We start from the raw sequence: 19752 nt of genomic DNA on the forward strand, positions 1-19752 counted from the left end.
GCCATTTGGTACTGGTCCACAGAGAAAGAATAAATAATTTACATTATTTCCGCTTTATTTATATTTAAGTCTGAACGATGTTTTATTTTTAAAAAATGACCAGATTCCCTCTTTTACATCCGTCTAAGACTCACTCTTGATGCTTGTCTCGTAAGTTCAACAATTATATTTTAAAATACCAGTTCTTACGCCGGTTGCATAATTTTATTTTGTGCATTTATCCGTCCCACCCTAAAGGCCGGTCCGTGAAATTATTTTCTGACATTAAACCGGTTCGTGGCCCAAAAAAGTTTGGGGACCACTGTGTTAAAGCACAGGCTCCCGCCCAGGTAGTAGGAAGGCCAAGGTAGCGTCCTCCCCGCAGAGGAACAACATTCCCTGTTGTGTCAGGCAGGGAGGGAGATGAATTGAGAAGAGGTGAGAAAGAGGGTAGGGAGGTGTGCTCCTTTCTTGGAGTTCTGCTGTCCAGACTGATAATGTAGACACTATTCCTGTTCCAATAAGGGGAGAGAGATGGGTAGTTGCTTGTTGGGTGCAGTGAAAATGAGGGCAAACACTGGGGGAGGAGGTGTTTTAAGAGAAAAGGGAAAGGGAGGGATAAGAGAAATTAAAAGAATTGGCTTGTAAAGTAGGAAAGAAGAGAAACCGGACTGATTGGAGTAAACAGCTGTTTGTGTCAGGAGGGACCTGGTGTCTATTTGTTGAGACAAAAGTGTGGTTGGAGTTAATAGAGTGACAGTGATGTTGCATGTTGTTTTGGCAGAGGCCACCTGGAGTGTTCCTGATGCTTTGGTGAAGCATAAGTGAGCTTGAGTTACCCTGAGCTCACCGTGCTGAGCACTTTAAGGACTTTTATTATAGTTTTAGCATACATTTAGTTATTATGAATCATTTTCAAAGATTTTATTTATTTATATTTAGGGAGAGAGAGACAACGCAGGGTAGAGCACGCAGCATCGACTCCCATATATGCCTTAAACTGGCAAGCCCGGGGTTTCAAAACAGATACCTCAGTGTTCTAGGTTGATGCTTTATCCACGGTGCATGAGAGATCAGGCATCATTCTTCTTAATCTTTACATTTTAAAGATTAAAATGTGCCTAACTAAGTTTTTATCAACTAAGCATACATCATTCACTCTTTATGTAGTCTACTTTAGCTTAATGTGAATGTGCTGTGGTTTCTTTTTCCTTCTTCTTGTGTGTGTGTGTGTGTGTTGTAAAATGAATGTCAGGTAACTGTATTTTATAATGCTTACACAGTTAATAGTTTTTCAGTTGTAAGCCACAGAAGACCTTTCACATATGCTGCACAAAGGAAGATATATTTTGGTCTGACCAGGCTGTGCTGCAGTGGATGGATCATTGATCTGGGGCTGTAAACTCAGGTTTGAAACACTGAGATTGCTAGCTTGAGTGCAGGGTCAGGGTCACCGTCTTGAGTGTGGGATCATAGACATGACCCAAATCCAATGTCTGTGGCTTGAGCCCAAAGTCGCTGGCTTGAGCTGTGGATCACTGACTCAGCTGGTATCCCCTGGTCCAGACATATATGAGAATGTTATCAATGAAGAAATAACGTGCTTTAGCTATGAGTTTATTTTTCTCATCTCTCTTCTCTCCTTTTTGTGTATTTTAAAAGAGTGTTTCTGTTTTACCATCCTTTAGAAATCTTAGAAGAGCCAAGGTTGTATTTTTCCCATACATGCCATGGTTGGAGTGCATGGCAGGTGCTGCTGATAACTGAACTTGTATTGTTTGCAGTCCAGATTGTTAGGACATAACTGCCATGGACATTCTTGGACTTGTCTTCTGTTTTAGCAGTGCACTTTTGATGTGTGTGTGGGGGGGTAGGGTGTTGCATGGGAAAAAATACATAGTTTAGACATTTACCTCAGCATGAGAGTGCTGTATCTTGTTGTGTTTATTAGTTCAGCTTGAATAGATATCAAAATTTTTCCATAGTACTTTTACCTTTTACATTTTCTCCAGCTACATTTGCCCTGTTTATAATCTTTGCAAAACTTACCACATTGAAAAATTTTCTCTTACATATTTTATTAATTTATATTTTTTATTTACTGATTTTGGAGAGAGAACACAGGAGAGAGAGAAAGAAACATCGTTCTGTTCCTGTGTGCTCAAGCCTAGACAGTGACATTCTGCTCAAGATAGCAATCTTGGTCACAAGTCAAGGACCATGGGCTTTAAATCATCAATATTTAAGCTCAAGCCAGCAATCATAGGATCATTTTGATGATCTCATGCACAGACTTCTCCCCCCATAAACCTGGCAAAGTCATGCTTAAACCTGTGACCTGAGAATTTTGAACTGGGTCCTCAGCATCCCACGTTGAAGCTCTCTCCTCTTCACCCCACCTTCTTCAGTCATCTGAGTGATTTATCACTTTTTTCTTCATTATTTTTTCTACATTATTTATCTTTATTTTTTCAGGATTTGTAGAGGCCTATAAAATACCGCCTCATTTAATATGTAATGTATTGAAATATATAAGTGTAATTTCTTCTTCACATTATAGGATCTTCTACTCAGATGAATGCATAGATTACAATGAACAATTGCACACTACAGACTGGGGCAAAAGTAGGTTTACAGTTTTTAATACATGTAAAACAGAGTTTATTCTTGTATGTTTCTTTCTGATTGCTGAGAACAGCGTGACAAGGGGTGTGCTTAAAGCAGAGGTCTCCAAACTTTTTACACAGGGGGCCAGTTCACTGTGTCCCTCAGACCGTTGGAGGGCAATGGGAATGAATACAATATTTAAAATAGAGAACAAGTAAATTTAAATCAACAAACTGACCAGTATTTTTCAATGGGAACTATGCTCCTCTCACTGACTACCAATTAAAGAGGTGCCCCTTCTGGGTGTGCGGCGGGGGGCCAGATAAATGGCCTCAGGGGGCCGCATGCGGGCCGTAGTTTGGGGACCCCTGGCTTAAAGGAAGGTGCTGCAGGACTTTAGAAAAACATAAGACACAGCATGGAGGAAAGATGGGTACAGGGGACTCCCAGCCTCTAGGACTGAGGCATAGATCTCTGCAGCCTCATCGTATTTATTCGTTTCTTTACTCATCAAGGAAATTACAGGACCCTAGGTTAAAGTAGCAGAGCACGGATTCTGGCACAGAGGATGATCAACTAATAGTATCAGGTATGCAGTAAATGGTATAAGGATCAGTTCTTCCTTTAAACAATCTTTGAAAATTATCAACTTTTAGGAATTCAATGTTCTGGATACTAGTCTTTTATCAATAAAAAATTTTGAATAAATGTGTTGACATTCCATTTATTTCTTTATTTATACCTGCCTGCCAGTGGTCCTCTAACTCTCTCAACATCATTTCTTGGAAAGTGTACCTTTCTAAATTGAAGTCTCAAACAGTTGTGTGTATATGATTTGTGCAAGGTTTTTTGTGGGATCTCTGTTCTGTTCTATTTATCTGCACGTTTATGCTTTCATAAGTACTATCAATTATGATACTACATATAAGTGTAGAAATCTTTTGATGTGGGCCTTGTACACTGGTTGTTTTTTGTCAAAATTGTTCTTGCTATTTTCAGTGTAAAACCCTGCCAAATACTACCTTTACCAGGAGATCAGCTGTAAGATATTTTGATATTTTCTACCCCTAGTTAATTGTGTGATAGAGACTTCAATTCTGAAGTGTCTGTACCAAAATGCATGACCATTCTTTAATGAGGTACATTTAGTACAAGCTTAAAAATGGGTTAATATACAAAATACTTCATCAGTACTCCTGAAATTAATTGAGAACATAATTGAGAAAAATGTGCCAGAGAAAGGGTCACAGAATGGAGAAAATCACAGAAAAATGGTATCTAAATATAATATTGTGGGTTAAATTGTGCAAAAGAAAATGAATGGTAGTGTAAAAACTTGTGAAATCAGAGTAGAACCTGTGATTGGGTTGCATATTATACCAATGTTCATTTCTCAATTTGACAAATGCACCGTGGTGATATAAAAAGTTCATGTGATGGGAAGCTAAATGAAGGTACAATATATGTGATGTTGTTCTAGTAGTCCTTAATGACTTCTATATAAATAAGAAGTTTTCCTAAGAGAAGGTTTATTATGAATAGGTTTAAACTATGTAAATTATATCTCAGTAAAATTGAAAAATGAACCAGTTATGATCTAATTTTATTTTACCTTCTCATAAACATTTTCCTATTACAAGATGTTTATGGATAGCTGTATGTAAGTAATAATAAGTGGGTGTAATAAATTATGGGTGGACAGGTAGGAAGTTAACTAGAGTCACATAAAGGTATGCATTAACAGAAAGTGTGCGTTAAAGTGGAGGGACACATGGAAGCTCTTTCTGAAGCGTGCTGCTGCCTTTCCCCACCCTCTTATTCTTCTCAAGGTGTCTTTCTCTCTGTGTTCCTAAACTCCCAAGATCCCCCTTTCTTTTTTTCCTCTGTAACTTGTTTCCTGAAGTCCATTGTTTTGATGGCTTACTTCTACCTCTGTTTTTTTCTAAATAAACTTTTTCTAGGTTCTTGTCAGTTTGCTCAGGTAGTTAAGAGCATTGTGAAGAGGGTGAGTGCATCTGGGCCCAGAGGAAATGTACCAGTCACTGAATTTTCTCCTCAATCCATAGGTCCTGACTCCCTGGAGCAATAGAAGCACGAGGATCTAAAAGACACAGAATTGGGTGTCAGCATCTCTGGTAACACAGGTTTCTGAGTTGAAACTTAGAGCAGACTCACAAAACACCAACACAAACCCTGTCTATTGCGAGGTTTTTTCCAACAATAGAAGAAAATGATTCTGGCTCAGGTGATTTTGGGTTTTTTCCTTCTCTTTATTTTTATTGATTTTAATTTGCATTTACATAGATTCTCATGTCGCCCCGAATGCATCCCTCCTCTACCGTATTCCCCTCAACATCTCCCTAGTCTCTCCCCATAGTGCCCTCCCCCCTTCCCTTCTGGTTTATCTCATCCTATTATCATTTCTTGAGAGAGAGAGGGAGGGCACAGAATAGACAGGAAGGAAAAGAGATGAGAAGCATCCACTTGTAGTTGAGACACTTTAGCTGTTTATTGATTACTTCTCATAATTACCTAGTCCATAAAGTAGGTCTTAATCCAAGCCAGTTACCTTCTGCTCAGGTCAACGATCTTAAACTCAAGTCAGGAACCTTGGGCTTTATTTAAACCAGCGACCTTTAGGCTCAAGCCAGCAGGCATGAAATCATTTCAATGATCTTACAGGCTGGCTACCCCACACCAGAACTGGTGAGCATGGGTGCTGAAAGCAGAGACCTGAGAATTTTGAACCTGAATCCTAAGGACTCAGGTTGATGTTATCTCCACTCCTTCACTGCCTAAGTACGCATTTGTGTTTATCCTTTTTTTTCTTAATGGATTGTAGAGGTGTATAAAAAACTACGTCACAGTACACAATCTTGTGATCACATAAATCCATAGATGACTGCACAATTGCAGACTACAGAGTTTGGAAAATATAAGTTGCAGTTATGTGTAAAACAGTTTATTCTTGTATGATTTTTTTATGATTGTATTTTTGATATGCACAATTGGAAACCAGCTTTTACCTCAACTTGTAACTTACTAGGCATGTGATTATTCAGTTGTATAATAAAATGAAATTTCTTTTACTCTACAGATGCATAATATGAAGTGAAAATGGGAAATAACATTTATTTTACCCATCAAAAGCATATCACAACTTTAAACAGCACAGTGTTGTTTCAGGAATGCCTGACTTTTCACGATGTGGCTGTGAACTTCACCTGGGAGGAGTGGCAGCTCCTGGACCTCAATCAGAAGGACCTGTTCCGGGATGTGATGTTGGAGAACTACAGCAACCTGGTGTCAGTGGGTGAGGACAGCTCCCCTGTGTCACTTATAAGTTGCCTTTTGGTGGCTTTTATCCTTAGTTGTTTAACTCTTCTGAATAACTACAGTTCTCTGAAAAGGAAGAACCTTAGATTCTTCCATTATTACCTCAGACAACAAGGTATAACATTCTGCTTCCTGAGACAAAAGTCTTTGTGTTACAGGTGTGAATCATGTTCATTTCTTAAAGTGTAACATTTTTCATCTTGACAGACCACAGCCCAGTTTAGTATGTTTAACTCTTCTGTCATTGTTCCCTCTGAGCAGGGCATCAATCCACCAAACCAGATGTGCTTTCCAAGTTGGAGCGAGGGGAAGAAGCATGGACAGTAGGTGATGAACCACAGCATGTAGTCTGTCCAGGTGAGTGGGTGACAAGCACCCAGGGGGTTGGCGGCTTAATGGTCGGAAGTCATACTCTAGTCACAGGACACATCAGACCTTTAACATTGGATGAAGAAACCAAACTACCCCTTCACCTATGAGAATCCTTTTTATTTGTACAAATTTAGAGGGAAACATACCCCTTTTTTTTTTCATTTGAGTAATGACACCTATTTTATGTACATCTTAGTTTTCTTTGTGTACTTTTTTTAAATAGCACTCCATATTTTACTCTCTGTCCTTGCCCACTGGGTCTCAGCTTGTGTTACACCCTCTTTCTCTGAAATTCCATGTTTTGGGCCACTTTAGAATGACAACTATGAATTCATCACAGTTTTGTTACTACTGCCTTGTATGGAGATAGTGATTTTCTTCTATAAAATCCATCCACAGCCCTGGCCGGTTGGCTCAGCGGTAGAGCGTCGGCCTAGCGTGCAGAGGACCCGGGTTCGATTCCCGGCCAGGGTACACAGGAGAAGCGCCCATTTTCTTCTCCACCCCTCCGCCGCACCTTCCTCTCTGTCTCTCTCTTCCCCTCCCGCAGCCAAGGCTCCATTGGAGTAAAGATGGCCCGGGCGCTGGGGATGGCTCTGTGGCCTCTGCCCCAGGTGCTAGAGTGGCTCTGGTCGCAACATGGCGACGCCCAGGATGGGCAGAGCATCTCCCCCTGGTGGGCAGAGCTTCGCCCCTGGTGGGCGTGCCGGGTGGATCCCGGTCGGGCGCATGCGGGAGTCTGTCTGACTGTCTCTCCCCGTTTCCACCTTCAGAAAAAAAAAAAAAAAAAATGTAAAAAAAAAAAAATCCATCCACATGTTGGAAGCTATGTCGCCATGAGAGTCGGGTTTTCATTGTGCATTCTTCGCCTCCCTTCTCCAGCTTTTTTCATACTCAGTTCTCATCACTGTTAAACCTTTCCTCAGTTCCCATCATTGAACCCATTTCTGTTCCGTGAAATGGACTCACATACTGTCATCTCCCTCATTGTTGTCTAATGTGCGCTTCCTTCCTGTGCGTTCCACTCACTGTTATGGCAGCCAGCCTCCAACTTCCCATTTTCTGTGAGAGTGAGAATCACCATCCCTTCATCCTTTTTGAACTTTAGAATTCAACACTAGACTTTTTAAATTTCATGTTCTAGCATCACTTAGGATGTTTGCTACATTCTGAGCTTTTTTTTTTTGTTTTACTTATGTTTTTCTGTGTAGCTCTTTTATATTCCTGTAATATTTCATATAATGAACATGAATAGACCTTGTTAACATGCCACATGAGGTCCAGCTCAAACTAGTACCACTTATGTGTGCTTCAAGTGCCATCCTTCCCAAGTTTCCTAAATCAGATTTTCTTCATGAGATTTTTTTTGCTGCCTTTGTTTTCCTAAAGCTTCTGATTTTACATCAGATTTAAGGGTTTTATTTATTTTAATTCACCTATGAATTGACTTAGCCCCTTAAATAAATAGCTAATTAGTTTTTACTTTATTCATTTAGTTGTACAACCATTACTGTTATAACAGTCAATTTTTGGACTTTTTTTGTGTACACTTTTTTTTTTGTGTGTGTATTTTTCTGAAGCTGGAAACGGGGAGAGACAGTCAGACTCCCGCATGCGCCCGACCAGGACCCATCCAGCATGCCCACCAGGGGCGACGCTCTGCCCACCAGGGGGCGACGCTCTGCCCCTCCGGGGCGTCGCTCTGCCGCGACCAGAGCCATTCTAGCGCCTGGGGCAGAGGCCAAGGAGCCATCCCCAGTGCCCGGGCCATCTTTGCTCCAATGGAGCCTTTGCTGCGGGAGGGGAAGAGAGAGACAGAGGAAGGGAGGGGTAGAGAAGCAAATGGGCGCTTCTCCTATGTGTCCTGGCCAGGAATCGAACCTGGGTACTCCGCACGCCAGACTGACGCTCTACCGCTGAGCCAGCCGGCCAGGGCTGTGTACACATTTTCTAATTTTATTTTATTTTATTTATTCATTTTTAGAGAGGAGCGAGAGAGAGACAGAGAGGGAGAGAGAGGAGAGACAAGGGGGGAGGAGCTGGAGGCATCAACTCCCATATGTGCCTTGACCAGGCAAGCCCAGGGTTTCGAACTGGCAACCTCAGCATTTCTAGGTCGACGCTTTATCCACTGCGCCATCACAGGTCAGGCTGTGTACACATTTTCATGGTGCTTTTTTATATTCATAGTTTTGTAGCAGCTTTCAAAATTGGAAAGAGTGAATTCTCTGAGTCTGTTCTCTTTTTTTTTTTTTTTTTTTTTTTTTTTTTTCTTTCATTTTTCTGAAGCTGGAAACAGGGAGAGACAGTCATACAGACTCCTGCATGCGCCCGACCGGGATCCACCCGGCATGCCCACCATGGGGCGACGCTCTGCCCATCCTGGGCGTCGCCATGTTGCGACCAGAGCCACTCTAGTGCCTGAGGCAGAGGCCACAGAGCCATCCCCAGCGCCCGGGCTATCTTTCCTCCAATGGAGCCTTGGCTGCGGGAGGGGAAGAGAGAGACAGGAAGGCGCGGCGGAGGGGTGGAGAAGCAAGTGGGCGCTTTTCCTATGTGCCCTGGCCGGGAATTGAACCCGGGTCCTCCACACGCTAGGCCGATGCTCTACCACTGAGCGAACCGGCCAGGGCCAGTTCTTCTCTTTCAAGATCATTTTGAGGCATTGGCCAGTTGACTCAGAGGTAGAGCGTCACCCCGGCATGTGAAGATCCTGGGTTCCATTCTTTCTCAGGGCACACAAGAGAAGCATCCATCATCTTTTCCACCCTTCCCCCTTTCCTTTCTCTCTCTCTTTTTCCCTCCCACAGCCAAGGCTCCATTGCAGCATGTGGTCCCGGGTGCTGAGGATCGCTCTTTGGCTTCCACCTCAGGTGTTAATAATTGCTCTAGTTGCAAAGGAACAATCTCCCAGGGGGGCAGAGCATTGCTCCCTACTGGGCATTCCACATGGATCCTGGTCAGGCACATGCAGGAGTCTGTCTCTCTGCCTCCTTAATTCCCACTTAAGAAAAGTACAAAAAAATATATACAGATCATTTAAACATCTGGGTTTTTCTTCAATTTCAATATAAATTTTAAAATCAGCCTGTCAATTTCTGCAAAACTAACCAGCTAGTGTTTGAACAGTGATTACATCTATCTCATTCTGTAGTAATTTTTTCTGCAATATACTCTTCATACTAATCTAGGATTATGAGGTGTTCTTTTGTTTAATTAGATCTTTGATTACTTACAAGATCAGTTTGTTAGTTTTAGAATAAAATATTTTAGCCTTTATTTATTTTTGTATATGTGTGACAGAGACAGAAAGCTAGAGCGACAGATAAAAACATACAGGCAGAAAGGGAGAGAGATCAGATGAATCAACTCATTGTGCAGCTCCTTAGTCTCCTTAGTTGTTTATTGATTGCTTTCTCAAATTGCCTAGACTTGGAGGCTGCAGCAGAGCAAGTGACCCCTTGCTATAGACAGACACCATCAGCTCAAACCAGCTTCCCTGGTGTCATGTCTGTGATCCCATTTTCAAGCCAGTGACCTCACTGAAAACATTGGCATTTTGAACCTAGGTCCTTGGTGTTACATTTCAACGCTCTTATTTCCTCACCACTGCCTTGTCAGGCTAGCCTTTTCTAAATCTTACCCCTGTGTGATTTTCATCTTTGTTATGCAGAAATTGGAATTGTTTTCTTAATTTATTATTGCTGGAATTTTAAAATAATATTACCTTCCCATCAATTTCTGATAACACTAAGTGCCCGATAATTACTCCCAAGTTTCCTGTCATATAAAATGTCAGCTTCACCTGCAATGACCTTTGTGATGTTCTGTCATCTTCATTAGACAGTTTGTCCTCTCCTAAAAGACATTAATATGTTTCATAACTGATTTCTGCCTGTATGATATGATTGCTTCATGGTTTGTTTGTTTTTATACAATGACAGAATCAGAAAGAGGCATAGATAGACAGACAGGATCAGAGAGAGAGAGAGATGAGAAGCATCAATCATTTTTTCATTTCAACACCTTAGTTGTTCATTGATTGCTTTCTCATACGTGCCTTGACCATGGGCCTTCAGCAGACCGAGTAACTTCTTGCTCGAGCCAGCGACCTTGGGTCTAAGGTTGTGAGCTTTGCTCAAACCAGATGAGTCTGCACTCAAGCAGGCAACCTCGGGGTCTCAAACCAGGTCTTCCGCATTCCAGTCCAATGTTCTGTCCACTGTGCTATCGCATAGTCAGGCTGTTTTATGTTTTTAAACTTGAGTTTTCACTGACCAGGCAATTATGCAGTGATTAGAGCATCAAACTGGATCACAGAGGACCCAGGTTTGAGAACCCAAGGTTGCCAGCTTGAGCATGGGTTCATCTGGTTTTAGCAAAGCTCAACAGCTTTAAACCAAGATTACTGGCTTGAGCAAGGGGTCACTCGATTTGCTGTAGTCCCTCGTTCAGTGCATAGATGAAAAAGCTATCACTGAAAAACTATGGTGTTGCAATGAAGAATTGATGCTTCTTATCTCTCTGCCTTCCTGTCTGTCTGTCCCTATATATCCCTTTCTCTGACTCTATCTCTGCCTCTTTAGGAAAAAAAACCAAATAACTTGAATTTTGAGCCTGACCTGTGGTGTCCCACTGGGTAAAGCACCCACTGGGAACACTAAGGTTGCCGGCTGGTAAACAGCAGGGTTGACTGGTCAACATGTGCAAGTTGGTGCTTCCTGCTCCTCACACTTCTCTGTCTCTCCCTCTTCTCTAAAATGCATTAAGTCTAAAAATAAAATATAAACCTGTGTTTAGAGCAGGGGTCTCAAACTCACAGCTCTCAGACTAATCCACGAAGTTCAAAATATTTTGGATAAAATTAAGTAAGCCTAGGGGCCTACTTGTATTTTTCATTTCTCTAGCATCCTAGCTAGATATTAGCTTAGTTAACAGCAGTTGTGATGCGAACTACAGTTACTAGTCGTTTTGTGACACTGAGTAAACTGCATGTGCTATTGTGCTTGTTGTACTGATTTTTTTTTGTTTTCAACTGCAGTGAGAAAAGTGTAGTGTAACAGTTGCCTTTTGTAGACCTAGTGCGGCCCGCCGAACGGCTGTGATCTTACTCTGCGGCCCACATGCTGAGTTGAGTTTGAGACCCCTGGTTTAGAGCCTGACCTGCTGTGGTTCAATGGATAGAAAAGTGATGTAGAATGCAGAGGTTGCCAGTTTGACGCCCTGGGGTTGCAGGATTAAGGAACAAATGGCAAGGAATAAAAAACTAAAGTGCAGCAACTATTAGTCAATACTTTTTGCCCCATACTAGCTCTCATCTCTCTCTGCACTATCAATAAATAAAATCTCTTTTTTAATCTCAATTTAATGAGGAGGGGAAGCAGAGACAGACTCCCACATGCACCCTAAATGGTGATCCATGTGGCAAGCCCACTAGGGGGTGATGCTCTCTACACCTGGAACTCTTGCTCTCTTGTCATCAAAGCCAGTTTTTAGTGCCCAAGGTGAAAGTCATGGAGTCATCCTCAGTACCCCAGGCCAACTTGCTCCAATCGAGCCATGGCTGTAGGAAAGGAGGGAAAGAGAGAGAACAAAGTGAGAGGTGAAGGTGGATGGATGGAGAAGCAGATGAGCACTTCACCTGTGTACCCTTATCTGGAATGGCACCCAGGACATTTACACACCTGGCTGATGCTGTAACACTGAACCAACCAGCCAGTGTTATTCTTACATTATTATTTATTGTTATTATATTATATCTTCCCATATTATCAGTTGTAAACCTAATTTTGCCCCACCCATATTTTCTGATAACCTCCACTGTTTAGGTTTTCATTGTATCTTTTTTTACTATTTTTCATAGACTGATTGCCTTTACTTCCTAGCTTCAGGTTTCTTCCTCTGGGTAGTTATTAAACTGGGTGTCCTCAAAATTAATTCAGTTCTGATACTATGTACTGAAAACTAGTGTTAGAACCTATGAGTTAAGAATTCAGTTCCACAAAACGTCTTCACTTTTTACATCAATTTCTGTGCCCGCATTATAACCTGTGCTTCTGACCAGTTGGATAAGTTGGAGGTTCTAAAAACCCTTCCTTGAATTCAGTTAATTTCCACAGCAATGCTAATATTTACTCATTTCTTTTAAAAGAGATATATGAATAAGTACATAAGTCAAGGTCTGAAGTATTCCTGAATACAGGAGTTTCTCTATCCATGGAACTGAGATGAGCCATACATCAGACAAAAGAATGTATTTGCTAACCCAAAAGGTGATCAGATATTAAAATGATTTTCATAAACCTTATAGCTCTAGGCCATCTATTCTGTCCTAGAAGACAGTTGATGGGGCTAAAGCTAAACATTCCACACTGTGGTCCTTCTGGTAACTAGCTGCATCCTGAGGCCATGTAGAAACTTGTGCTTAGTCTCCTCAGTAGCATACACCCAGCCTTTTTTGAAATGTTCTTTTTGGAGAATAAAAGATAATCTCACTTCTGAAATTGTGAGGGTTATACAAACTTAGTGTCCGGAAAAAATTCACATAATCCCAATAAAAAGACCAGTGTCCCAACATTCCGTGTCCTGCAATCTTATTCTCATCAGACTAGCATATTCTGTATTCTGTTTGCATCCAGGTTGGTTCTGTATTTAGCCTTGGAATCCATATTGATGCCAGTAGTAGGTCCGCCTGTGTGACTTTTTAGGATTCCATGGCTGGTTGTAGAATTTGTGAATGAATGAGGTGGCCACATTTTCAAAGCAAGAGAACAGCCACGTGAAGGCATTTCTTTTCCCTAGTACCATCTTGAGGATATGTTAAAATCCTGTAGTAAGACCCTTCACTAGCATAATCTCAGCAGTTATCCAAAGGAATTGTTTTGGCCCTGGCTGGTGACCCAGTGGATAGTGTTGGCCCAGGATATGCATGCCCCAATTCGATTCCTGGTCCGAGCACACATGAGAAGTAACCGTCTGCTGCCCTTCCCCATCCTCTACTCCTTTTCTCCTCTCTCTTTCGCTTTCACAGGCAGTGTCTCAGTTTGTTCCAGCATGGCCCCAGGAGTTCAGGATGACTTTGTCAGTGAGCATTTCCCTGAGATACTAAAAATAGCTCCTTACTTTGGCATTGGATTCACATGCGGTTGCCATGTGGATCCATGTCAGAGCACATGTGGAGTATATCATTTTTTTCATGTCTTACCCTAAAATAAATAACAGAAAAAAATAATGATGAAACAAGTTTTTAAAACAAAATATGCTTTTATAACATAGGAAATGTAGAGGTTTACAGGCTCGGTCTAGAAACTTAATTTCCTTTATTTTACAACCCGTGGGGTATCACTAGAATACTTTAAAATGTTATAACTAATTTTAATTTCAAACTAAGATTATGAAAGATTATAGAATAATTTACTGTTCTCTTTCCTAGAATTCAAAAAAGTGAATGTACCTTTGCAAAATCCCTTTCAAAGTCCACCCATTGCAAAGAGTGGAGAAGAATACTATGAACATAATATGTTTGCAAATATTGTTATTCAAAGACAAAGCCAGTCTATATTGAGGCAACACTGCGATATGTTGGAGATATATGGAAAACCTTTAAAATCAAAATTAAGGTTTAAAAACCAAACAGGAAATTTCAATTTAAAGAACTCTGATTTCTTCAATGCTGATGGGACATCCATTCCATGCCATAACCATGAACTAATGTACACTAAAGTTAGGTTGCATCCCAGTCCCAAATCCATTGAAAATATGTCCAAGATCACTCAGCAACGAAGAACTGACAATGAAGAGGAAGCCCTCACATGCACTGAATGTGGGATAACTATTCTCGAGATGGCTCAGCTCACTGATTATCAGAGAGTTCTTAGTGGAGATAAATCTTATAAATGCAGTCTGTGTCAGAAATCCTCTAGAAAATCCAGTGAGAGAGTTCATACAGGACTGAATCAGAGTGAATACAAAATATATAATAAAACTTTTAGTAAATCACAGCTGAATATATATCAGAAAACTCATGCAGGAAACAAACCTTACACATATAGTGAATGTAGAAACGGTTACACTTACAAGTGTCAGCTCAGCAATCATCAAAGAACTCATACCGGAGAGAAGCCGTATGTATGCAGGGAGTGTGAGAAAGGCTTTACAGAGAAGAGAAATCTGATTATACATCAAAGGACTCATACAGAACAGAACCCTTATGTATGCAGTGAATGTGGGAAAGCCTTTACAGTGAAAAGTCAGCTGATTATACATCAAAAGACTCATACCAGAGAGAAACCATATGTATGCAGTGATTGTGGAAAAAGCTTTCCAGGGAAGAGAAATCTGATTAGACATCAAAGAACTCATACTGGAAAAAAGCCTTATGTATGCAGTGAATGTATGAAAGGTTTTACAGGGAAGACTCAACTGATAATACATCAAAGGAGTCATACCGGAGAGAAGCCATATGTATGCAGTGAGTGTGGAAAAGGATTTCCAGAGAAGAGGAAGGTGATTATACATCAAAGGACTCATACAGGAGAGAAGCCGTATCTATGCAGTGAATGTGGGAAAGGCTTTACAGTGAAGAGTCACCTGATTAGACATCAAAGGACTCATACTGGAGAGAAGCCATATGTATGTAGTGAGTGTGAAAAAGCCTTTCCAGAGAAGAGGAATTTGATTATACATCAAAGGACTCATACTGAAGTGAAGCCTTATCTATGCAGTGAATGTGGGAAAGGCTGTACAATGAAAAGTCAACTGATTATACATCAAAGGAATCATACTAAAGAGAAGCCTTATGTATGCAGTGACTGTGGGAAAGGCTTTCCAGAGAAGAGGAATCTGATTATACATCAAATGAATCATACTGGGGAGAAGCCTTTTGTATGCAGTGATTGTGGGAAAGGCTTTACACTGAATTGTCACCTGATTATACACCAAAGGACTCATACCGGTGAGAAGCCGTATGTATGCCGTGAGTGTGGGAAAGGCTTTTCAGAGAAGAGGAAGCTGATTATACATCAAAGGACTCATACCGGAGAGAAGCCATATGTATGCAGTGAGTGTGGAAAAGGCTTTCCAGGGAAGAGGAATCTGATTATACATCAAATGAATCATACCGAAGAGAAGCCTTTTGTATGCAGTGATTGTGGGAAAGGCTTTACACTGAATTGTCGCCTGATTATACACCAAAGGACTCATACTGGTGAGAAGCCGTATGTGTGCCGTGAGTGTGGAAAAGGCTTTCCAGAGAAGAGAAATCTGATTATACATCAAATGAATCATACCGGAGAGATGCCTTTTGTATGCAGTGATTGTGGGAAAGGCTTTACAGTGAAGAGTCACCTGATTATACACCAAAGGACTCATACCGGTGAGAAGCCGTATGTATGCTGTGAGTGTGGGAAAGGCTTTTCACAGAAGGGGCATCTGATTAGACATCAAAGGACTCATACAGGAGAGAAGCGCTATGCGTCCAGTGAATGTGGAAAAGACTCCTGAGTGTACTGGAAACTGATTGTATATTAAAGGACTCATACAGAATAGAATTTCTATATATGCCCTGTGTTTAGGGAAAGGTTTTTCTAAGAAGAGTGCTCTCACTGTATATCAGCAAGTTCATTTATTAATAAAACAATTACTCTGCACTAAAAGTGCAAAAGACTTCCCCATATAAACTATATATACATGTATCCAAATTCAAGCAGAGGAGCTATGCAGATGCAGTGATTTTCATGAAGCCTTTTTAAAAAAGGTTTTAGTGTTTTGAATCACAGTGATTAGCTGTGCTAGAGTGGAATCAGAAACCTAACTTCTAGCAGTTTCTTATATGTGCCAGGAAAAGCCATACCAGGGCTTTCAAACCAGCATTCTTATTATCTGTGCTTCCTGAATTACTCATAGTTGTCTCTGCTTCTGTTTTCTGTGTATCCATAAATACCTGTAGGTACTGAGGCTTCAAACTGTACATATGAAACCTTTTATGGAATCAGGAGGCAGTGTTCCCTAGGTCATTGGTGCACTTTATCTGGTCTCAGAGTAGTTCCTGTCCTAACACCAGGTTCTTGTAACCATTGCAACAAGAGAAATTTTTAAAGGTTTTTTTCAGCAAAAACATCTTCATATTTTTCATTCATGGTAACATTCTTTTTCCATCCCTAACCCTTGGCTGCACAGCTCTATTTTCATATATAAAGTAATTTATATAGAATATTAGAAAAATGGAGTACTTTAGCAGGTATCCTTTTTAGATTATCAATATTACCTAGTGAAATACACTAAATACATTCATAGGGCTCTCTGTCCCCTGTTTCTGGCATAGAGGTCCTAAAACCCTTATCAATTCCTAAGTGACAACAGAACCAACAGCATCTTTTGTTATATTGAGGTGACTGTGATTTGAATTTAAAGCTCCACCACACCTCCAGAGGGGCAGGTGTCTAGAAATAGCGTAAATAAATTATACCTATTGAGAAGCCACCGTAAAATAAAATCCCTAGAATAGGGATTTCATAGAGCTTCTAGGTGGGTGAACATATCCCAGTGGTGGAAGTGTAATGTACCCAGACCACATTGGGATACAAGCTCCTGTGCTTGGGACCTCCCAGACCTTGAGCTGTATCACTTCATGTTGCTGTTCACCTATAATTTTTATTAACCCCTTTAATAAAGATAATACATTATTGATTTTGTTTAGTGATGAGGGTCACTCTGGGAAATCAATTGAACCAGAGGAGGAATTGTTGGAACCTCCATTTGAAACCAGATCAAAAGTTGTAGGTGACTTGGAGAGCTACTTGATTTCTTTTGCTTTTGAAGTGACCTGGAAGCAGTGTGTACACTGAGCCATTTCCTGTGGGATTTGATACTATTGGGTAACAATGTAAATTTTATGGCACACAGGCAATGTGTAAATTTTTAATGTGGAGCATCCCTTCACCCAATAGAACACACATGTTGGGTGACCAGGAGTATTGTGAGTGTGGCAGTAGTGAGAGTAGAGAAACCAAAAAGGAGGACTGCACTGCATATGTTTTAATAGTGGACCTCAATTAATTTTAAACTAGCATCCAGCCCAAAGGTCTTTGACTTTTTTTTTTTTTTTGTGGCAAAGACAAAGAGGGAGAGATAGGGACAGACAGGGAGAGTGATTAAAAACATAACTTTTGCTGCCCTGTCTGGTTGGCTAGGCGGTAGAGCGTTGGCCTGGTGTGGGGGGGACCCGGGTTCGATTCCCGGCCAGGGCACATAGGAGAGGCCCCTTTTGCTTCTCCATCCCCCCCCTCCTTCCTCTCTGTCTCACTCTTCCCCTCCAGCAGCCGAGATTCCATTGGAACAGCTGGCCCGGGCGCTGGGGATGGCTCCTTGGCCTCTGTGCCAGGTCCTAGAGTGGCTCTGGTCGTGGCAGAGCAACGCCCCCTGATGGACGTGCCCGGTGGATCCCGGTCAGGCACATGCGGGAGTCTGACTGTCCCCATTTCCAGCTTCAGAAAGATAAAAAACATAACTTTTGTTTCGGTTCCTTAGTTGTCCATTGATTTCTCATATGTGCTTAGACAGGGTGGGGGGCTACAGAAGTCCAAGTGACCCCTTGCTCAAGCCAGCTACCTTGAGTTCTCAACCCGAGTACTCTACGTCCCAGTCCTATGCTTTATCTACTGTTCCACCACCTGGTCAGGCAGTCTTTGGCTTTTTGTGTGACATACAGACATCCTCAGACCTTATGGAAATGATTCACCATTGCTCTGGTGTAACATCTGTATTGTCAACTTTTAAAAAAGTGATGGAGAAAATGCATCCCCTGCCATGTTGCCCTTGGATATATTCCAGTTTGTAATAATTTAAGCAGTTCCTCTGTGCTTGTGACCACCCCATGGGAAGAAAATTATTTGGAGCCTCAGACATTTGTTTTATTTCACCTGACAGTTATAACAAAAGTGGTCACACCATCAAGAAGTTTTTAATACATTCTATGACATGAAATTTGTTTAAGGCCAGAACTTGGAATTCCAGAAGAGAGCCTGAGACATGGCTACACCGTTCTAATAGTAACAGGCGAGAAAGGATTTGGAGACAGAGCACCAGATTGGAAGTAGTTATGTACTAGTGTTCATTTTCTAGGTGCTGCCAATGGGGCTTCAGAACCTCCATGTCTTGTGAGCAGGATTCTCTGGATCCTCAGTGAAGGGCCTGTGAGTTTGGTGAAGTAGGAATACATATGAATTGTCATTTGGGGATTTATGTGGATTCAGTCTCTGAAGAGCTAGGCATCAGTGTGTGTTTCTTGATTAAGCCGTACTTTGCAGAGATTAACAACTGAATATTTGAAGGTCAAGGCTTAAGGTCTCCATGTCAATTATGTTTAGGCTTGATGGAAAACTGCCATGTGTGTAGCATGAACCCTGTTTGTCTAAGTTAGCAATGAATCTAATTTCATTTGTTTGAGGAGTGTCAATGTACAAAAGTTTGGTAAATTTCAGATTGAATTTGGTAACACTGGAGTACAAGGTGTGTTTGTGTTTCATGACGTTTTAAATTTTTTTATTTTTAATGTGGAAAGAGAGATACAGAGGAGGGCAGGAGGAGCAGGAAGCATCAACTCCCATCTGTGCCTTGACTGGGCAAGTCCAGGGATTCCAAAGTGTAACCTCAGCTTTCCTTGATGCTTTCTCCGCTGAGACACCATAGGTCAGGCCTTCAGATCTTAGGAGTTTGAAAGTTTTAGGTTCCATAACCCTGGAATAGTGGGAGTTTTATAGCTCATGTTTTGGATATTGGAAACATTTTAATTTTTAAGTTAAAGTTTCCTATTAAAATTTTGACTCCTAGGGCATTTGAAGTCTTCCTCCTTGTCATATGTTCTCACTTTTGGTTCAAATCAACTCTTCTAAAAAATTGAGTTTTCTACATCCGTGTGACTTGATGTCATCACAAATCTGAGTAATTCAGCATGATCCAGTGGTGTTTCTACAAGTTAAAAAAATATTTTTTTATCTTTCAGGAAAGTTTCCTCTTCGACATTTTTTTAAATGAGAGTAGGGATGTTAGAAAGATATACTTCTACGTTCACCACACCAGGATTCACTTGCAAATTCATACCAGGATTGATTTGCAAATATTGTACCACCCTTGCCTCCACAGAATAAATCACACTTGATCATGATGTATGATTTTTTTCATATATTACTGGATCTGGTTTGCTAATATTTTGTTAAGAATTTTAGCATCTAAATTCATCAGAGATATTAGTCTGTAGTTTTCTTTCTTTGTGTTGACTTTGCCTGGTTTGTTGCAATAGTGAAGAGGATAGTTTCCTTAATTTTTCTTTCAGACAGATCATTGTTGGTGTACAAAAATGCCTCTGGTTTCTGAGTATTAATTTTTTATCCTGCCCCCTTGCTGAATCATTTATCGGGTGCAGTATTTTTTTTCACTGCGACTTTAGAATTATCTATGTAC

General features: G+C 41.0%; 2 protein-coding genes across 4 annotated transcripts in view; both read left to right on the forward strand.

Moving 5' to 3' along the window:
- Positions 1-4760: 4760 nt before the first annotated feature.
- LOC136330152 (zinc finger protein 432-like) overlaps positions 4761-19752 on the forward strand; it is a 130361-nt gene continuing 115369 nt past the window's right edge. Inside the window, 1 exon segment of the mRNA XM_066266657.1 lies at positions 4761-4831. Coding sequence (XP_066122754.1) covers positions 4817-4831 — 15 coding nt within the window. The 5' untranslated portion in view covers positions 4761-4816.
- Positions 5684-19230, forward strand: LOC136331994 (zinc finger protein 432-like). 3 transcript variants are annotated; one of them, XM_066271206.1, is made up of 3 exons: positions 5684-5899; positions 6184-6279; positions 13727-19216. In XM_066271206.1, the coding sequence occupies exons 1-3, from the start codon at positions 5704-5706 to the stop codon at positions 15793-15795; spliced, it is 2361 nt and encodes a 786-aa protein (XP_066127303.1). In that variant the 5' UTR covers positions 5684-5703; the 3' UTR covers positions 15796-19216. The 3 variants fall into 3 exon arrangements, with proteins under 3 accessions (XP_066127303.1, XP_066127304.1, XP_066127305.1); XM_066271207.1 differs by lacking the exon at positions 5684-5899 and adding an exon at positions 5908-6080 and having other exon boundaries at positions 13727-19230; XM_066271208.1 differs by lacking the exons at positions 5684-5899; positions 6184-6279 and adding an exon at positions 12445-12566 and having other exon boundaries at positions 13727-19230.

This window comes from Saccopteryx bilineata, chromosome 3, assembly GCF_036850765.1.
Source record: "Saccopteryx bilineata isolate mSacBil1 chromosome 3, mSacBil1_pri_phased_curated, whole genome shotgun sequence".
NCBI lineage: Eukaryota > Metazoa > Chordata > Mammalia > Chiroptera > Emballonuridae > Saccopteryx > Saccopteryx bilineata.